General features: G+C 43.0%; 1 protein-coding gene across 4 annotated transcripts in view; it reads right to left on the bottom strand.

Moving 5' to 3' along the window:
• Positions 1 to 21,037, bottom strand: part of DCC (DCC netrin 1 receptor) — an 882,319-nt gene that overhangs the window by 664,074 nt on the left and 197,208 nt on the right. For all 4 annotated transcript variants that reach the window (XM_061614640.1, XM_061614649.1, XM_061614658.1 and 1 more), the window contains 2 exons: positions 11,833 to 11,983; positions 8,373 to 8,509 (listed from right to left, as the gene is read on the bottom strand). In XM_061614640.1, the coding sequence (XP_061470624.1) occupies positions 8,373 to 8,509; positions 11,833 to 11,983 (288 nt within the window). The remainder of the gene's footprint in view (positions 1 to 8,372; positions 8,510 to 11,832; positions 11,984 to 21,037) is intronic.

Genomic DNA, 21,037 nt, shown 5'->3' with positions numbered 1-21,037 from the left:
GTGGCACGGAGGGAGCAGAACCATTGCACAAGTAGAAATCCTTGCACATAAGCAGGATGGCTTCTCTGGATACGATCCGTAGGTTCAAAAGGTCAGGGTTTATTAAGGCATTGGGATTGTCAGTGGGAAGGGAGTGATGAATATGCAATGGATTAATGGGAACAGTAGTTTATAACGAGTACAGGGAGTTGGGAGGAGACCCTTCTTCCCCTCATAGAGTTCCAGTTCCAGTAATCCTTCTCCTCAGAGAACTCTGAGAATTGTAGCTCTGTGAGGGGAATAGGGGTTTCCTCAAAAACTCTCAGCACCCCTAACAAATGATAGTTACCAATATTCTTTGTGGGGAGCCATGACTTTTAAAGTGGTATCATAGGGCTTTATATCTGTGATCTGAATGTGGCCCAAATATAATCATGGCTGTTGGAGGAATGGGGGGAAAGGATGGTCTAAAGTACATCTTTCTAACCTTGTGATCTCCAGATGTTTTGGAGCAAAACTCCCATCAGCTCCAGCCACCATAGCCAATGGTCAGGAATAATGGGAGTTGTAGACGCCATCATATTTGCTACTCCTGGTCTAAAAGAACCAGATAAATCAATTGCAAGAAGCAAGTTCATCAAAAGTGCCAGAGAGGGACTGGCCGAGTGGGTGAGGGGAGTGGTTAATGCCTCTTTACAACAAGGCAGAATACCAGCGTGCCTAAAAGACGCAGTTGTACGGCCTTTGTTGAAAAAGTCCTCCCTGGATCCCTCTATAATGGGAAATTATCGGCCAGTCTCCAACATTCCATTTTTGGGCAAGGTAATAGAACGTGTGGTGGCCGCCCAGCTCCAGAGATTCTTGGATGAAATGGATTATCTGGATCCATTTCAGTCTGGTTTCAGGCCTGGTTACAGGACAGAGACAGCTTTGGTCACCTTGGTGGATGACCTTCGCAGAGAGCTGGACAGGGGGAGTGTGTCCCTGTTAGTTCTATTGGACCTCTCAGCGGCTTTCGATACCATCGACCATGGCATCCTTTTGGACCCCCTTGCTGGGATGGGACTTGGGGGCACCGTGTTATGATGGCTCCATTCCTTTCTGGAGGGATGAACTCAGAAGGTGGTGCTGGGGGACTCCCGTTCGACTCCTTGGCCGTTGACCTATGGGGTCCCTCAGGGTTCAGTTTTGTCCCCCATGTTATTTAACATCTATATGAAACCACTGGGAGAGGTTGTCCGGGGGTTTGGGGCTCGGTGCCATCAGTATGCGGATGACATCCAACTCTATTTCTCCTTTCCACCTAAAGTCAAGGAAGCTGTCCTGGTCCTGAACCAGTGCCTGGCATCAGTGATGGACTGGATGAGGGCAAGCAAACTGAAACTAAATCCAGACAAGACAGAGGTGCTCTTGGTCAGTCAAAGGGCAGATCAGGGAATAGGGATTCAGCCTGTGCTGGATGGGGTTACACTCCCCCTGAAGACACAGGTTCGCAGTCTGGGTGTGCTCCTGGACTCAGCTCTGAACTTGGAGGCCCAGGTCTCGGCCGTGGCCAGGAGTGCCTTTGCCCAGTTAAGACTAGTGCACTGGCTGCACCCATTCCTGGAAATGCCGGATTTGACTATGGTGATGCATGCCTTAGTTACATCCCATTTAGACTACTGTAACACTCTCTACGTGGGGCTGCCTTTGAAGACTGTTCGGAAACTTAAACTGGTACAAAGAGCTGCAGCCAGAGTATTAACAGGGGCTGGTTACAGGGACCACACAACTCCCTTGTTACAACAGCTCCACTGGCTGCCAGTTTGTTTCTGGTCACAATTCAAAGTGCTGGTTTTGACCTATAAAGCCCTATATGGCCCAGGTCCAGGCTATTTGTCAGACCGTATATCCCTATATGAGCCTGCCCAGGCCCTGAGTTCTTCAGGAGAGGCCCTTCTCTCAGTCCCAACACCCTCGCAAGTGCGATTGGTGGGGACGCGAGATAGGGCCTTTTCAGTGGCTGCTCCTAGGTTCTGGAACTCCGTTCCTAGGGAGGCACGAATGGCCCCCTCCTTGCTATCCTTCCGTCGGCAAGTAAAGACTTTTTTATTCCAACAGGCTATTGAGATAGAAGGTGTTTAGGATTGGGCTTTACAAGGCTTGTTTTATTGTTTTATATTATTATTTGTATTATTTTAAATTGTTTTTAGATTTTTAAGTGCCTTTCACGGTTTTAAGGTTGTGCATAGTTTAATTGTATTTTAATGGTATGTTTTTCTATGTTTTTAACTACATGTAGTTCTATTTGTAAGCCGCCCTGAGTTCCAGTTTGGAAAAAGGGCGGGGTAAAAATAAAGTTTCAATTCAATTCAAGTTCACAGTTTCAAATTTAAAGAGTCGAGGTAAAAGCCAATAATAAGAATAAGAATTAATTACCTGCCCTTCACCCAGAGGTCTCCGGGTTACAACAATTTCAAAACACATAATTGAAACAGAAAAAAGGGTGGGTTCTAAGATATACATCCCAAGTGTCGAAGGCCAGGGTAAAGGGGTGTGTCTTCAGCATTCGCCAAAAGTTGTACAAGGAAGTTGCCAGACACACCTCAGTGGGGAAAGAGTTCCACAGTTTAGAGGCTCCCACAGAGAATGCTCTCTCCCAGGCCAACCTCCCCAAGCTTCTGAGGGTGGCGTAACTACTAAAAGGGCCCCCTCTGCTGATCTCAACACCCGAGAGGGTCTGCAGGGAAGGAGGTGGTCTTTCAGATATTTGGGACGTAAGTCATTTAGGGCTTTCAACATTAACGTGAACACCTTGAACTGGGCCTGGAAATGAACTGGCAACCTATGCAGGTGTTCTAAAACAGGGATTATATGAATTTTTTAAGGGACCCCCGCCAATAATCTGGCTGCTGCATTTTGGACCAGTTGAAGTTTTCAAGTTGCCTTCAAGGGCAGCCCCACTTAGAGCACATAGCAATAACGCAGTCTGGAAGTTACCAGATATGGAGTATTGTGGCCAAATCTTCTCTGTCTCAAAGAGGCTGAATCTGGTGAACCAGCCAGAGCTGGAAAAAGGCACTTCTAGCCACCTGAGCCTTCAGTAACAGTGTTAGATCAATGAGTACCCCCAGGCTGTGGATCTGCTCCTTCAAGGAAAGAGCCTTCCAGAACAGGCCGTCTTCCCAACTCCTGGACATGTGAACTCTGGACACATAACACCTTTTGTCTTTTCAGGATTCAGCCTCAATTTATTGGCCCACATCCAGTCCGTCACTGCCTCCAAGCCATGGAGTGCCATGAGTATGGCAAGCATACTTATTTCCTAATATTAGGCAGTGGCATCACTAGGGTTGGTGTCACCCGGTGCGGCCCACACCTGCCGCACCGCCCTAGTGACGCCCCTGGCAATGGGTGAGGATGTCTAGCTGAGCATCAACAAGTCAGTGGTAAAATCACCCTTCTGATTAACAATCCACAAGCAAACTCTGTGAGAATATCTCCTGGAGGATTTGGGGATTCAGTTTATCAATCTGTCAGAGAAATTCAGAGCAACTGGTCATACATGTTGCCCTGGGCTCCTTTGGAGGAAGGTGTGGGATATAAATCTAATTAATAATAGTAATAGTAATAGTAATAATACACAGGTGTAAATCAAACCCATGGCAATAATACCACTTAAACAGTATCAAAAATGGAAATGCCTGTTTCCAGGAGTGTAAAAAAATACATTAGATCCAAAGCAGGTCTACTTTAAAAGTGTCACATTGCAAAGAAATGGAAGGAATGAAGTCAGTCACCCCTTTCAAGAATTCATATGGACTTTAGTGTTATTTAAACTGTTTTTAAATGTACAGAACATATATAAAAGAGCCACACCTCATAGATTTGATCAGGTTCACTTCCAAGTGATGCTAATCAGCCATTAGAGTACTAAAGACTGTATCCTCAGCCCCCATCATCAGCCTATCCACCATCATTTTATGTCAGTACTAATGAATTTGTCACCTTGGCAAAAGCCAAGTGTCCTGAAGGATCACCAGTGGATCTAGTCAGCTGGGGATCTGGACGGTGGCGGCAGGAAGGAGAAAGGCTTTCTCTCCCTCCCCCCTCCATATCTTGGCTGGTCGGAGAGCGATGGCGAGGCCGAGTAGCAGGGTGAAGAGCTGCTCGCTTCTGCTCTCGTGCAGAAGTTTGCGGGATTTGGGTGTGCAGGGCAGGGGCAGAGAGCCAGAGAAAGCCACTCGCTCGGCTTGATTGCAGCACTCGATGTGGGAGTAGTTGCAGCGGCAGCGGTGCGGTGGCAAGGACTGCAAGGCACCTCGAAGGCGCTGTCCTGCGTGAATCTGGCTGTGGGTACAGCCATTTCCTTGGGACAGAAGGAGGAGGAGGAAGAGGGCGGGGTGGTGCTGTTCCGGGGAGGAAGATCTGGCTGCTGGCGTGGGAATTGCAGGGGAGGGGTAACACCGTGTATGTGTGGATCCCAGGGTAAGATATCCATGGCAAGAGGCTGCGGGGAGGTAATAGACGGCTGCGGCTCTGCAGTGCCCTATTTCTCCGGCCAAGGGAGGGAGGTGCAGGGGAAGATGCCCTGTTAGCTTCCTGCTCTTCCCCCGCACCTTCCACGGCTGTGCGGGCTTCCTCTCTTCCCCCGCACACCGCCGCGGCCTTCCACATGTTAGCGCGGGCAGAGCAGCTCTCTGCCTGCCTGCCCCGCTTCACGGCGGTGCCATGGGGGGGTGGCTCTGGGTGTCACCCCCATTTTGTGGTGTCGCCCGGTGCAGCCCACACCTGCCGCACTGCCCTAGTGACACCCCTGATATTAGTTAGTCAATCAGGAGCTTTTTTCTCAAAGGAACTATCTTTGTCAGCGTTGCACAGTTGCTAAGTAGCAGAGCAATGAGAAAACAATGTGTGTTATTTTGTTTATAGACACTCAAATATTGCCACTTGTTTCTGGAATGAAAAGATGTCTTGGATACTTTAACTGATATATAACAACTGTTTTCATTCCTTAATGACTGTACATTTTCAATTTAATGAATATTAACATTGTCTTGGCAGAATGAAACAAAAGGACAGAGAGGTCTTTCTTCTGTAATAGTCACATATATCAAACTGGTCCTCAGCCATGAGTCCAAGACGTAATATGCAATAATCTTTCCACATCCAGATATTTGTGTGCATACTATTTTTAACATTGGGGTTTAGCATTCTGGTATTGAAAAAAAATGAAAGAACAGAAAGAAAAGTATTTTCTTTTCCTTTCTTTTTACATTTTAATAACAATAATTTACAACACTACTCATTTTCAATTCTCTCTTCAGTCAGAGGTCTGTCCTCTGACAGCTGTTCAGATAGAAGATTGTTCTGAGAGGAACAAAGGAAGTTGCTTTATACAAAGTCTGACCATTAGTCCATCAAGTTCAGCATTGCCTACACTGACTGGCAGCATCTCTCCAGGGTTTCAGGGAGGGAATCTTTCCCAGCCCTACCTGGGGATGCCAGAGGTTGGACCTGAGACCTTCTACATGCAAAACAAATGCTGTACTACTAAAGCTTTTGTAGTTGTTATATGCCTTCAAGTCAATTACAACTTATGGTGACCCTATGAATCAACGACCTCCAATCGCATCTGTCGTGAACCACCCTGTTCAGATCTTGTAAGTTCAGGTCTGTGGCTTCCTTTATGGAATCAATCCATCTCTAGTTTGGCCTTCCTCTTTTTCTACTCCCTGCTGTTTTTCCCAGCATTATGGTCTTTTCTAGTGAATCAGGTCTTCTTATTATGTGTCCAAAGTATGATAATCTCAGTTTCATCATTTTAGCTTCTCATGACAGTTTAATTTGTTCTGACATCCAATTATTTGTCTTTTTCGCAGTCCATGGTATTCGCAAAGCTCTCCTCCAACACCACATTTCAAATGAGTTGATTTCTTTCTTATTCACTTTTTTCACTGTCCAACTTTCACATCTATACATAGAGATCGGGAATACCATGGTCTGAGTGATCCTGACTTTAGTGTTCAGTGATACATCTTAGCATTTGAGGACCTTTTCTAGTTCTCTCACAGCTGCCCTGCCCAGTCCTAACCTTCTTCTAATTTATTAACTATTGTCTCCATGTTGGTTAAAATAAAATAATGCCTGTGCCGAGGTATTGATTATCCTTGGCAAGTTCAATGTCCTCATTGTCGACTTTAAAGTTACACAAAGCTACAGCCCTTTTTCTTCTCATATAAAGTAAGACACATGGCTACCCTAGCAGGCACCCATGATAAGCAGCTGATAAGGTCCCACTCACAGGGACCTTAAGGACTTTCACAGCCCCAGTCATTTCAACCTAGCTTAACACATGTGGCTCTGGATCTGGGTCTGAGCGCTACACTGAACAAAAATTCCTCTCCACAAACATAAAACAACATGCACATTCCAATATTAATTCCAACGTGGACTTGCTTGCAAGGAAAACAATGTTTTGCAAAACAATTTTCTTTCCTTTCCTTTCCTTTTGAAGAAGTACTTTTGTCAATCATGAAATCATTGAAGCCAATGAAACATTAATGCACCAGAAGCTGCAGAGTTCAAAGCCTTCATCATGCATAATTTCTATAGCATTGCATTTTTGCTTAATAAAAGGATATTGTTATGCACACATCAAATCTCTTCTAATCAAAATAAGGGTTCTGTTAGCTAGCGGAAGCATTTTTATGCATACATTTTAAAGCCCAAATGCAAAATAAGCATTACAGTGATATTGTGCTCCTGTTTGAGCAAGTATCTACGTGGTTCCTTAAATCTTGTGTAATAACCTAAAGATAACTCAGATTTTTTTCAGTAATCAAAAAAGCCCACCTCCCCAAATGAAATGTTTGTACAATTTCAATTCCATGAAAAACTGACACGCTGGCGAACTCTAGTCTTTGATCCAAGATTCAAGACATATTCCCCTCCCTTCACATCTCTGTCAAGTAACTCACTTACCGGCTAATGAGTCATTTGCAGTAAGAAAGAACATTTTGTACTGGGAATAAAGCAGCAGCAAAGTGGTACGGAAAACAACAGTGATTTCAATCCTTTCTCAAGTACTGTTATTTCTATGTGATGAGCCCTGGCATCAAAACGCAACATCGCAACCATGTTATGCATGACATCTGGTTATGGACCCATAGAAGAAATCAGTAAATGCTATTCCTCCTTACCAAGGCAAGTATTTGCATCCAGATCCACTAAGAAATCTATGCACAAAGTCTTTGTGTGGGCAGCTAAGGTGAAGGCAGATGCACATTATTAAGAATACATGTGGATGATGATGTGGGACTGAATGAATACTTGAGATGTTTGGTTTCAGAAGAAAAAGCTGCGTACTTGCAGATATTAAATGTTTGTGGAAATGCATGTTTTGCACGTCTGCAAAACAAAAGTGGCAAGCTGTTAAACCACGTGAATAGCAACAAATGAAGGGACTATGTGGCACAAAGTATGTATCCCACTAAGTGCCACATTAACACGTAGTGGCTTTTATTTTGAAACTCCCATCCTTAATGAACTTAATGAAAGGTATGCTAGAAAACTCATCCTTGTCTCAAAAAAATGAGGTGGGGGTTCTTGCACACATTCTTCCAGGTTTAAATCTGAGCTTCATTTTTAAATTGGGGGTGGTAGGAGAACATTATTCCAGCAAAAATTATTGTAATCTGGTAGTCCAAAGCAAGAACAACATCTGGCAGGTAATACGCTTTTGTAGAATAACTTTCCACAAGCCAATTATCAAGCAATGTCCACATCTTCTGAGTTATCTATCAGCCAGTTACCACAATTCTTTATGGTTTCCCAAATTCCCACAAAAATCTCTTGGCAATAAACAAATACAGTAAAATTCAACATTAAAATCCTGAACAACTCAACAAATTCATAGAAGGGAAAACCAAACACAAGCAAATCATTTCACACATAGAAAGAACTGTAAGAATCACCAAACCACTATCAGCTATCAAGACAATGACAGGAATTTAATTTGAGAATAAACAAATTGTGTGTTGTTGTTTTTTATGGTGTTGTACACATGTCAAGATGTTGCTCAGCTGGACTGAGATTCACAAAGAAAACCCAATGATAACAAAGGGAATTAAGGGCATTCCAGACAGGGCCTTAATTTGCAAATGGATCAGTGTGGTACTGCAAAAGGGTTCTTTTTTTCCTTTAGATTTCTCCCTTAAAGAGTAAATTCACATTAATTTTTTGGGGAGGAATATGGATTGGCATTTTGATGCCAATGACATTGTGTAGACACTGTAAAACTTGCATGCATGAGGAGCACCAATTCCCACAATAAATATCCATCTGAAATCACAGTGAATCCTTCTTCAGACAGCAGTGGACTCTACATGAGATACAGAAGTTTCTGCACTCACCCAGTACAGATAGCTCGGCTGAGGCACTGCTGTTCTCATCCTTGTAGGTGACCACGCAAGTATACGTCCCAGAATCATCATCTGTTGCATTAGATATCAGCAAGTTACTGCCAGCCAATAATGAATACTTTTTGGACCTGGAATATTAGCAAGAAAACTTTGTTTAAAATAAGGGAATGGTTAGGATCCAGTCAGCCTCTCCATGGTTTTATTAATTTTAGAAGATTTATATCCCACTGCCTCCACTGGTTGGGATAGCTCACATCAATTTAAAAAACAAGTAGTACAATATCACAAGCATGAATTACCAATAATAACCAATAAAAGAGAAACACCTTCAGTAGATAAAACAGTAGGATCAGCCCTTCTTTTTTAAAAAAAAAAAAAATCAAAACAGGAAAATTAACGATTGTCTACATGAATAAATAAAATCTTTAAAAGATGCTGGAAGACAGGGAAAGACTGGCCTCCTATGGAAGAGAACACCATAGTTTGGGTGAAGACATAGACAACCACCCAGGCCAGTCTTGCATAGCAGGGGGCAGAGCTTGGAAAAGTTACTTTTTTGAACTACAACTCCCATCAGCCTCAGCCAGCATGGCCACTGGATTGGCCTGATGGGAGTTGTAGTTCAAAAAAGTAACTTTTCCAAGCTCTGATGCAGGGCTGGCACCTGGCATAGTGGAGACTAGTGGCTCTGATGTCAATTGAACAGTGAATCCACTCTGGGTTTTAGTTGTCATGCCTCCATCACATGAATCCTCAGAGGAGGATGAGGAGCAGGGAATTGGCAAAGCAGACCCAGGACAGAGAACAAGCAGACCAACCCCAGAAGCAGCTGCAGACCCCACCCTACTGGAAGATGTTCAGGATACAGCAGGGGCCCCTCAGCCAGACTCAAGGAATGAACAGGAGGCTTCTCCACTCCCTGCAGAGCAAAAATACCTGTGAGCAACACAATAATGCAGGTGTTCTTGCCATTTAAGGCTACAAGCTCCTGAATCAGAGGGCTGATTGCTAGCACCTGAACCAGGGAGAGGAGCTTAAAAGGCAGTGAGATGCCTTTTGTCCTTTTTTGGAAGCAATGTCAAGATACCAGCATCAGCCCCTCGCCAGGCATGCCTTGAAACTCAGATTACCTTTGTTAGAATATTGGACCTTGCTTTGTTCACTGACTTTGCCTTTTGGAAGATGACCTGGTACATGCACCGAGATCCCTTAACCCTGTTCCTTGCTTATCTGCTTTATAACCAAGCCCCTGCATAGGCAGCTGCTGGCTAATTGCTTTACAGCACCACATATCACCTGTCACATGTGCGCTGTGAGAAATTTAAATGGAAGCCAGAGCCAGACACCCCGCACTGATCAGAGGACCACAGATAAAGGAGAAAACCCACCCGCAGGGCACTTTGCCCAAGGCTCCTACAAACTTGGAGCCAGACCTGTTATTTAGCCATAGTCAGGATGCAGAGAACTTCCCCATTTATGAGCAGACAGGAGAGGAGACTATCCTCTAGGTAAATGGGACCAAACCATTTAGAGCTTTAAAAGTTCCATGCTATGCACATGGTAGGGCATTCCAATAAAGTTGAACATATACAGCTGCACATATGGTAAAGGACTTCTGGTGAGACCTCTCTTTCTTCCCCATGCTCTCAATTTTGTCTTTCTCCAGTAGGTTTCCTCTGCCCTGCTATCTATTTCACTTGGTTTCTGATTTTTTTTTATTTTTTACATCAGCAATATTAATTTTGTAACTTGTGCTCTTCTTGCAACTACACATGGATAGACTCATAAAAATCCAGTCCATCACAGTTCAGAAGGGGTGGGCCTAAATAAACAATGGGGGGAGCCAGTTTTTGCCTCATACAATTCCCCATGGGAATGGCAAATCATCATCAAGTTCTATTGCTCCCAGAGGGACATGATCTATGTGCATCAAATCACACAGTGGCTTGGAACCCAGTGCACTAGTGGCTCAGGCTGTGGTTGTCTGAATACATTATTTAGAAGTTTTAAAGGAAAAAGGGGGTGATGGAGGCAGTATACAACCACCAGACCACCTCATAATAGAATCTGCTGGATTCTGGAAGGGATCATAATGGATTCTGAAGTGGACCATTGATCTGATCCAGTGAGACCACTTGGAATATGTGTAGGGTAGATTGTTCCTCGGTCCCAAATTTCAACTGTCTGTGCCTTCCATTAGCTCTCCTTAAACATTTCTCCCTTCTTCTGAAGGGATCCCATGTGTACAAACTATTTTTGGGGGTTTATAATGATGTGCATGAATGAATGAACAGATCAAAAAGTTGAAAGAAGAGTAGACTGAGCATGCACAGTGTCTTTATAAAGTCAGAAATCTAACACATCATAATGACAAATAAATAATGCATCAAAACTTCTCCAGGACCAGGTAATTCAGAATAACATAGTCTAGGGGGAAATTCAGAGGGACAGAATTACAGAAGTATCCTTAGCTGGGCACAAGCAATGGCAAGTGTGTCATAAAATATTTGGTCATCACACTCAATGAGAGGGCTGGGCATTCATTCCTATGTGTAGGGATTCAGTGGACTTTCTCTCCCACCCCCCAGGCCTTGTTCTCAGGCTACTCATGCTTAGAGAATGACTAGCTTGTATGGCAAAGTCAAGTAGAGGAGTTTGTGAAAGTGTGTGTGTATAGATAGTAGAGATGGGTGAACCTGTCACTTTTGGTTTCCCTTCATTTCTTATTTCTCCAATCTTAAGTTCAGCCCTCTACAATATCATGGTGATTTTTTAAAAGTCCCCATGAAAGTTCATCAGCATTTTAGTGTGAATTTCTCCTACACACTTTTGTATGTATGTTTGCCTTAAAGACACAATTTTGCAAATAAGTTATCCTTAATATAATGCATTTCTGTACAGTAGGGCCCCACTCATATGGCAGGTTAGGTTCCAGACCCCTGCCGAAAAGCAAAAACCGCTGAAAAGCGGATCAGCTGTAGCACAGGGGTCTGGAACCTAACTCACTGATCGCACCCGAGGAGGAGAAGATCAGCTGTAGCGCACTACAGCTGATCTTCCCCTCCTCGGGCGCGATCAGCTCGAGCGAGAGTCTGATCGTGCCAGAAGAGGAGAAGATCAGCTGTAGCGAGAAGAGGGGCCCTACTGTATGTTATTTTTACCTATATATGCATTTTTACACACACTTTACTATGTGCATTTTTGTACACATTACTTGGCTGGAGAACTGTGTCAAAAAAATTTGAAATTTTGAAGGATGGCTGCATTTCAATTCTTACATTGTTTTGGAAAGTGTGAATTAAGTAGGTTTGCCTTTAAATGTGAGCTGAATCGAATTTCTCCCCATCCCAAACAGAGAGCCTGTCTTATGATTTTCTCTCTTTTCAGCAATGGCACTCTCACATGGGACAAACTGCCCCAATGTATCATTGTAAACCCAGAAACAAAATACCTGAATGGGATTGTTTCATCTCCTCGCATCCACGTAAACATTGGGGCTGGATAGCCGGAAACACAACATTCCAGCACAGCATCTTTCCCCTCGACAACTACCACATTTGATGGTCTGTGTAGGAAAAATTGTTGCCTGTGCAACCCAGGATCTATGAAAGGAAAAGGAATTGTTACTACATAATCACGCCATTCTTCTTAGGAGCAGCGGGGAAGAGTATTTAAATATTCTCTGCGGGGATCTTCTATTTTACTGCAAGGGAGGAAAATGCACACACACACATACACACACACACAGAGACAAGTGTAAGATAGGAGAAAGAGAGCATACGATATACGGCATAAATGTCTGAATCCAGAAAAGTATACAGAAGCTTACATACTGAAAGACAGTGCAACCCTATGCAAGTTTACACAATGTCCAACTGAGTTCAGTGCAGCTTATGGCAAATTTTAAAATGCAAGTTCACCTAAAAATCCCCCATAGCTATGCTCTCCAAACCTCGCCCATAGTTTCACCTCCTGTGTGTGTGTGTGCCTTCAAGTCGGTTATGACTTATGGTGACCCTATGAATCAGTGACCTCCAAGAGCATCTGTCATGAACCACCCTGTTCAGATTTTGTAAGTTCACGTCTGTGGCGTCCTTTATGGAATCAATCCATCTTTTGTTTGGTCTTCCTCTTTTTCTACTCCCTTCTGTTTTTCCCAGCATCATTGTCTTTTCTAGTGAATCATGTCTTCTCACAATGTGTCCAAAGTAACCTCAGTTTCATCATTTTAGCTTCTAGTGATAGTTCTGGTTTAATTTGTTCTAACATCCAATTATTTGTTTTTTTCATGGTCCATGGTATGCGCAAAGCTCTCCTCCAACACCACATTTCCAATGAATTGATTTTTCTCTTATCCACTTTTTTCACTGTCCAACTTTCACATCCATACATAGAGATTGGGAATACCATGGTCTGAATGATCCTCACTTTGGTGTTCAGTGATACATCTTTGCATTTGAGGACCTTTTCTAGTTCTTTCATAGCTGCCCCCCCCCCCCAGGAGTATCCAAAACACAAGCAGCTGTGTAAAGAAATATTAGTAGTAAAGGAAGAATGGCCAGGCTTTCCAGAAGGAGTCCTGAGGTGCTATAAAGAATAGATTGATTTGTAGCATGACTGCAGTCACCCTGTATAACCTCCTGAGAGTAAAAAAATGTAAATGTACTGCCTACAAGTCGATTCCGACTTATGGCGACCCTATGAATAGGGATTTCATGAGGCTGAGAGGCAGTGACTGGCCCAAGGTCACCCAGTGAGTTTCATGGCTATGTGGGGATTCGAACCCTGGTCTCCCAGGTCATACTCCAACACCTTAACCACTACACCATACTGGCTCACTGAGAGTAAGCTTCATTGAACTCAGTGATGCTTACTTTTGACTGGGCAAGCTGTGGGTTTTCCCCAACCCTCTGGAGTAGATATGCAGAGGGCATTGGATATGCACAGAGGAGGGAGAGGGGGGAAGTCCCATTGTGGAAGCAGAAATCCTTGTGCTGAGAGAACAGGGCAGCTGAATACTGCCCAGCTTTACCAAATGATCTTCAGCCAGCCAAAATGTGGCCTTAAGTTTCTAATTAGAAATGCATAGAAGCCCACAAAGATGTGCTAACATTTGAACTGTGAGAACAAAGTAGAAACCTCATCAAAGAAAAGAATCTGAAAAAGTCATTATCACTTCATTTACTTGCCAGGGCAAGGAGAGTCCATCAGTTACCCCAGTGTTCCAGCAGATGACATCATCACTCCCGCATTCCCCCTCCAGTACCCCAGGTAAATGGGTACCGGACTGTAGCCTGAGTCTAGGCTTAACAGGCATATTCATCAACTAAAGCTTTTGTAGATTAACTGATAAAATGAAATGGACTGCCTTCAAGTCAATTCCAACTTATGGTGACCCTATGAATAGAGTTTTCATGGTAAGCAGTATTCAGAGGTAGTTTTACCATTGCCTTCCTCTGAGGCTGAGAGGCAGTGACTGGTCCAAGGTCACCCAGTGAGCTTCATGGCTGTGTGGGGATTTGAACCCTGGTCTCCCAGGTCATAGTCCAATACCTTAACCACTACACCACACTGGCTTTCTATAGATTAATTGGTGGGGGCATTTTAATTGTTGAGGTTGAGAGTTAAGGGCAAACTTGTAGTTGTGTTTTGGTTCTGGTGGGAATGAAAAAGAAAAATATTGACAATCTTTCCATCTAACAATGAGTGCTAGCTTTTACCATGAAATTGTAAGTTCGCTCACAGTTTTTCTAATTCCTAAAAATAAGTAAAGAAACCAGGTTTTGGTGAAATGCACATTTCTTTAATGGTTCAATTAAATGTTTCAAATGGCTGTGCAACTAAAAAAACTTCAGTTGATTGACAGTCCTAATACCGAACAGAGACAAGCATTTAGAAAGTATAGATTGGAGAGGGAGGAAGCTGTGCCCTCCATCCCACCCAAAAAACTTGTTGGACCAACTTCTCGTCCCTGACCATTGGCCACGTTTGTCTGCTTTTAGCATTTGAAAGTAGGCAAGCCTGCTATCACTACCATCTTTTCTATGAAGAATAGTTCAACATAGATGGAAGTTCCTCCTCCCAGATGTATAATAGATTTCCTCCCTCCTAATTAGCATAACATGCTCTGTAATTATCATTAAAACTTTTCTGTTCCCTACATTGTAAATTGCCTAAATGAATGTTCTTACAATGCAACAGCTGAGAAGGGAGGGAGGGAGACGTAAACTATCAACCCACAATTCTTTTAATTAAATCAAGGATAAGCATTACAACAGTCTAATAAAATGTTGGAAAGATTTGGAAGGCTTTTAATCTGCTCTCAAATTGAAGTGAAATAATTGGAGCCCTTTTTTGAAAAAAGAAGGACTTATCCTACTGTGTGAGAGGGCTAAGATGTTTTAAGGAACTTGGCTGTAACTACTCCAAACAAATGGATGATACTTAGTAGGGGTGTCTGATTAGTCACCACTTGCTTTGAGTCATGTTGCACAGAACCATGAAAGTTGAAGGAGTCATTCAGAACAACAATTTATTTTGCTGGAGAAATGCACAGTCTTCTTGCTGCTGTGAATTACTTTCTGTTACAGTGCATCAGGCGGTTTTGTTCGGCTGAAGGCAAACTATCATGTCGCATTTGCAATTTCCAGTGAAACAGAATCAACAAATACCACACATCAGGCTACTGCAAATCTGATTCCATTGTTTTGCAAATGTGTCATCCTAGCAACAATGTGAGTGAGGTTCCGTTAATATGACACTGATGAGACAGAATGCCTCATAGTCTTCATTCCTAAATGTGATTAAAAGGGGAAGACAATCATTTCCCGCCTCCTCCTGTGTAAACCCCAAGGCTATCTACTGCTGATCACTCTGAGCAACAGGTTACCACTGCTTCTCATTGCTTTTGTGACTTGCTGTGTCTTTACTTCAGTGAAGCAGCACTAAGATAGCCACGTTCTTTGGAAACCTAATTATCTGAGTAGCACTGGATTCTTCAATACCATGGAAGGGAGTGTTTGGCTCCAGGGGGCCAGATCTTTATCTGGGCCCTCCACGCAGGAAAGTTTGGCAGGTAGGTGCAACAACCCACATGTCAATCACATGGCATTGTTAGGAAGCCACATGATTGACAGGTGGATTGTCCCACCCACTTGTCAAAGCCCTCTTGCACAGGGATTGCCACAGTGACGGGGAGGGGAGAAAGCAAGGAGTATAGTCAGCAGATCTCTCTGCTGATGCTCACAAAAGGCATGTTTCTTCCTGCAAGTGACAGGGTGGGGAGAAAGGAGGGTGTGTTTTGCAAGCAAAGGCACCTCCTCATTAGCACCTCCGAGGGCACTGGAGACTGGTGGCTCCATGAGAGTGGGGCAGTGAATCTGCTCTCGGTTTCAGCCTGAGCTTTCAAGGAGCTGATCACAATTGGCAATTTAGTGCTAATAATACTAGCCTACTTTACAGGGTTGTTGGAAGGATGATAAAATGCTCATAAAGGGCTATCAGCTCTCAAAATCACTAAATGGGCCTATTATTTTCAAGTTTTTTTTAAAAAAATTGGGTGACATTCAATGCTAGTCCTACTCAGAGTGGACCCATTGAAATTAATAGATGTGATTAACTTAGGTTCATTCATTTCAGTGGATCTGCTCTGAATAGGACTTTGTTGCACATTCAAATATATACATTGCTGCCCTAGTGGAAGCCAGCACAAGGATTCACACTAGCACAACAGGACTTTCCCCTTTCTCCTCCCCTGCAACCTCCCCAAATTTGCTCCAGAGGGTCAGAAAAAAAAACCCAGAACAGCTTGCAGAGGGAGGAGAGAGGAGGTTGTTCCACTGGGGAGGCAGAAATGCTTGTGCTGACGGAGCAATCCCCTTAATGCTACGCTGAATACAACCCATTGTATTTGCAAACAACAATTTGGGACCACCTTTTCCCTTTGCTTCTGCGATTGTAAAAATGGTATATCGTAACTGTGATCATTTATTTTAATGTGTACAATAGTGGTGGAAAACAGAGATCAAGATTCACACGGCCCTTTAAAAACACACAACAAAACACCAGTTTTGTCCTTTGTCTTGTCAGCGTAGAAATGAAAAGTTGAATGCCTGACCAGATGTCACCATCAGCCTTTGGGGGCTGTGTCATTATTCCAACTAGGAAAGGAAACCTACTGTAAGCCATGATAGAGAAATCTGTCATTAAACTGATACTAATCTCTCAATATACAGAATGCATTTAGGTGTATAACCACAATGCAGGCAACCTGACTGGGGGCATGACTCCCCTCCCTATGATGGAAATCCAGGCCTGGCTCCACAAAGGCAGCGAAAGGATGTGATAAGCAACAGGATAAAGCAATAAGCAGGTAAAAGGATAATCAAATTCATACTGTGATCTCACTCAGAGAGTGTTTTCAAAAATGCATTATAAAATTTATGGCTGTTTTAACCAGAGGCAAGACAAAAATATTAGATTAACATTATTTATTTATTTTGCATTAATCCAATCTAGCATGTTGCATTCATACTCCATGAACTCTGAAGTCAATGTTTGCCGGAGCAAAGTAAGGCCCCTTTTTATTAACTGTTTATTAATTTTCTTCTAGTTTGATTGTAAAGAAAAGGAAACACAATCCTCTCTATGGCATGGAGGCTGTCCCTCCTGGCTTCCAGGCAGGTTAATATGCAATTCATTAATAAGGGAGAGGGCCTTCTCAGTGGTGGCCCCCAAATTATGGAATGATCTTGTTGATGAGGTGCGCCTGGCACCAACACTGTTATCTTTTCGGTGCCAGGTCACGACTTTCCTCTTCTCCCAGGCATTTTAGCATGTGTTTTAAATTGTTTTTATATTGTTTTAAATTTTAAAATTGTGTTTTAAATTGTTTTTAAAATATGTGTTTTAAATTGTATACTTGTTTTAATGTTTTTGATTGCTGTAAACCGCCCAGAGAGCTTTGGCTATGGGGCGGTATACAAGTGCAATAAAAAAAAAAATTAATAGGCAAAAAAACCCCTTGTGGTTTAAGAATGTACCTATAGCCAACAGGTATTTCTATCAAACTTTAAAAAGCAGGGAAATTGGGCAGCTATAAAGAATGCAACAGAGGAGCAGGAGACCTGACCTCCTCTCTGAGCTATTGTACTGCCCTACAAATTTGTAAAAATGCAAATACAATTTGGATTGGTATTTTACAGTCCAATCCACTTCCTGTGTAGCTTAGAAGAATTTGGTAACATCTGTTGGCTATAGGTACATTCTTAAACAACAAGGTTTTCTCCCCCCTATTTCTCTGTTTTTTAATTAGGGAGGTGAGAAATGGGATCCCATGCAAGTTTGCTGTGAATGGATTGGTCATTTGCATACTTATTGAGTTCAATGGGATATATTCCCCTGCAATCAAGCTTAGGCTAGGTGAAACTGACAATGGGGAAGGGGGGGAGGAAGGGCAGAGGGTAGGAGGGGGATGGGAGCAGGCAGGAGGGAGAAAGGAGGAGGAGGGCAGGTTTGATCATTTGCATGCTTATTGAGTTCAGTGGGATTTACTCCCATGCAATCATGCTTAGGATAGGTGAAATTGACCTGGGGGAGAGGCAGGAAGAGGGAAGGAGGGGGAAGGGGAGGGGGAGGGGAGGGGAGGAGGAGGGAGACAGGGAGAGTAAGGGAGAAGACTGGGTGGGTGGGTGGGCACTGGGCAGAGGTGAACACCCTTTCCTTTCCAAAAGGAAAACATTGTGAACAGAATCATTATTTTTCAGGGTTGCCTCCACCGTTTTATTCTACAGCAGGCACATGTAGTCTCCCACCCAAATTTAAACCAAAGCTGTGCCTGGCCACATCCACACCAGACATTTATTCCATTTTAAACAGTCAAGGCTTCCCCCAAGGAATCCTGTAAGTGCAATTTGTGAAGGGTACTGGGTGTTAAGAGACACCCTGTTCCCCCCACAGAGCTACAATCACCAGAAGAGGGGATGACTGTTAAACCACTCTGGCCAATGGAACTGTCAGAGCAATAAGAGTCTCCTAATAACACTCAGCACTCTTCAAAACTACACTTCCCAGGATTCTTTGGGTGAAGCCCTGACTGTTTAAAGTGGAGTAAATGTCAGGCATGGGTGTGGCCCCTGATTAGCCAATCCAAACAGCTGTGAGTCTGGCTTGTAGAACACTGGCTGTTGGTTCTTACTGAGCATGCCTGCACTATCATAGATTTCAATGTTAAATTTCTTACATTATTTAAACACCAGCCATGCATATATTTTTTTACTTTTAAACTGCACACTATGAAGGTCAGAGTATGGGGCAAGGTCAGTAATAGAACTGCTGGTACTCTTTGAACCGGCTGATTTTTAATTAATTTCAACAAATTAGGAGACCACTGACAGAAAAAGTCCAACGGGGGTCTGGATTATTTTACTCATATTTTCAACTTTGAACTCTGGATTCTCTCTCTGTGTTTTCTGTATCACCATAAAAACATAGAAGGTTGTTAAGCAAGCATTTCTGAGTTCAGGACTATATGCTTTGTAAGGTTTTGTTTTGAAATGCGCTTATGGGAAGCAGTAGAATGGCATGGGGGTATTTTCAATTTAACATGGTGGAATGTGAAAAATCTATGCTGGCCATAGTATACAGCCGCTCTTGTGGCTGTACAATAATATCTCACTGAACAGAAAAACATTGCAGCATAATGAACATTAAAAAAAGCAATGCTGGATCAGACCAATGATCCGTCTGGTTCTGCAATGGCCAACGAGATGCTTTTGAAAAGCACACAAGCATGATATAAATTAGGGCTTGGGAATCTCAGACCTGGAGGTCAGATGTGGCTCCCTAGGCCATGCCCACTCCAGAATATAGCCCTCCCTGCCTTGCTTTGTACCCTCCTTTAATGTTCTTTGCCTGGCTGCAATGTGTCCTTGAACTCTGATCATGCCTCTCGCTTGTCTGGATGGAAGATAGAGAGGAGTGTGTGCAGAGACTATCCTACTGTACAAAGTTCAACTTTTACTTTGCTCCTCTACCCACTTTTGCCTCTGGCTCTGTCTATCTCTGGCATGTGACCCTCAGACATTTGTCCAGAAGGAAACATGGCACTCAGACCAAAAAGGGGTTTCCCACTCCTGTCAAAAAAGCAATAGTCCTCTTCTGGGAATAACAAGTTGGAAGGAAATTGGAGATGGGAGAGGGCAAGTACAAATGAGATAAAAGGAGAATAAGAGAGAAAAGGGACAGCAATATGAGTGGGCAGCCATGCGTTGCATTCCTGAAGTGTTTTACCTTGCATTTTCATAGAATCATCTAATGGCAGAGTAGGAAGGGGTGTATAAGGCCATCAAGTCCAACTCCCTGCTCAGTTCAGGAATCCAACTTAACGCATACCTGACAGGTGGTTGTGCAGCTGCCATTTGAATGCCTCCAGTGTTGGAGAGACCACCACCTCCCTAGGTAATTGACTCCATTGTCGTAATGCTCTTACAGTTAGGAGGTTTTTTCCTGATGTTCAATCAAAATCTGGCTTCCTGAAAGTTGACCCCATTATTCCATGTCCTGCACTCTGGGGCAATCAAAAAGAGATTCTGGCCCTCCTTTGTGTGACAACCTTTCAAGTACTTGAACAGTGCAATCATGTTCCGGGAAGGGTGACTTCGCTTGTGCCTGCTTTTGAGACGGGCTCCCGCCTCAAAAGAAGCTTATTCAGATATAAATCAGTCAGAACATTTTTTTTTTGACTGATGAAATTTCTCCCGGGCAGGGAGAAACGTAGAGATCAACCTCAAAAGCCTGTTTTTGTTGGGAGGACTGGATTTCATTAATTTATGAGAAAAGGTCCAGCCAGCAATGCCGGACGGACTTCCGAACAAGCTCTATCTGATTAATGCGATACGTTTATCTTTTCTTCAAAGAGAAAACGGACTAACAGGCAAGCACCCTTCTTTCTATTATTTTTTTTACTTGGTTTAAATTGTTGCAGCAAAAAGAGATTTGTCAAATGAATCAGCTTTAAAGAACTTCTGGGTGAGCTATAACTCTTCTCTGTTATTCACGAAATTAACAGCTTATCTCTGTTTCTATTGCAAAAAGCTGTCCTGGAAGTGCATTCTAAAGATATAAACAGAAGAGGGATTTCTATTCCGAGGAACATTATATTGTCTGGGACTATTCTCTTTTTGGTCTATTTTATTTTGACGAATCTGCTTCTTCACGACGCCACTAACTGTTTTGATGCTGGGAACTAAATTTGTTTTGTATTCTTGAACATAGAGAGATAAGGCAGGCTGCTCTGTTTATACTGTGATGTCATCAAGCCTGGAATATTAACCCAATTGTTGCTGAAATAAGAAGTGGTTCTTCTTTATTTTTGTTTTGTTTTGTTTTCGTGGTTTTAAAAATGGCAATCAAGAAAGTGGCTGAGAATCTGGAAGTAATTATGTTTCAGAAAATAATGGATGAGATTGAGATAAGGAAACAAACCCTGCGACAGGGCAGTAAGGAGCTGAAAATTGAACTGAGCAAAATGACGCAGGAGCTTAAAGAAATAGGGGATCCTGTGAGAGAGGAGAATGAGATCAGAGATGAGAAAAGAAAAAATAAAGGGAAGATACAAGCCCTGGAGATTGGAACAAATGTGGAATTGGAAAAAGATC

The sequence above is a fragment of the Rhineura floridana genome, chromosome 1, assembly GCF_030035675.1.
Source record: "Rhineura floridana isolate rRhiFlo1 chromosome 1, rRhiFlo1.hap2, whole genome shotgun sequence".
In the NCBI taxonomy this organism is placed as follows: domain Eukaryota; kingdom Metazoa; phylum Chordata; class Lepidosauria; order Squamata; family Rhineuridae; genus Rhineura; species Rhineura floridana.
The sequence above is the reverse complement of the archived record's forward strand: the minus strand, read 5'-3'. Positions and strand labels throughout refer to the sequence as shown.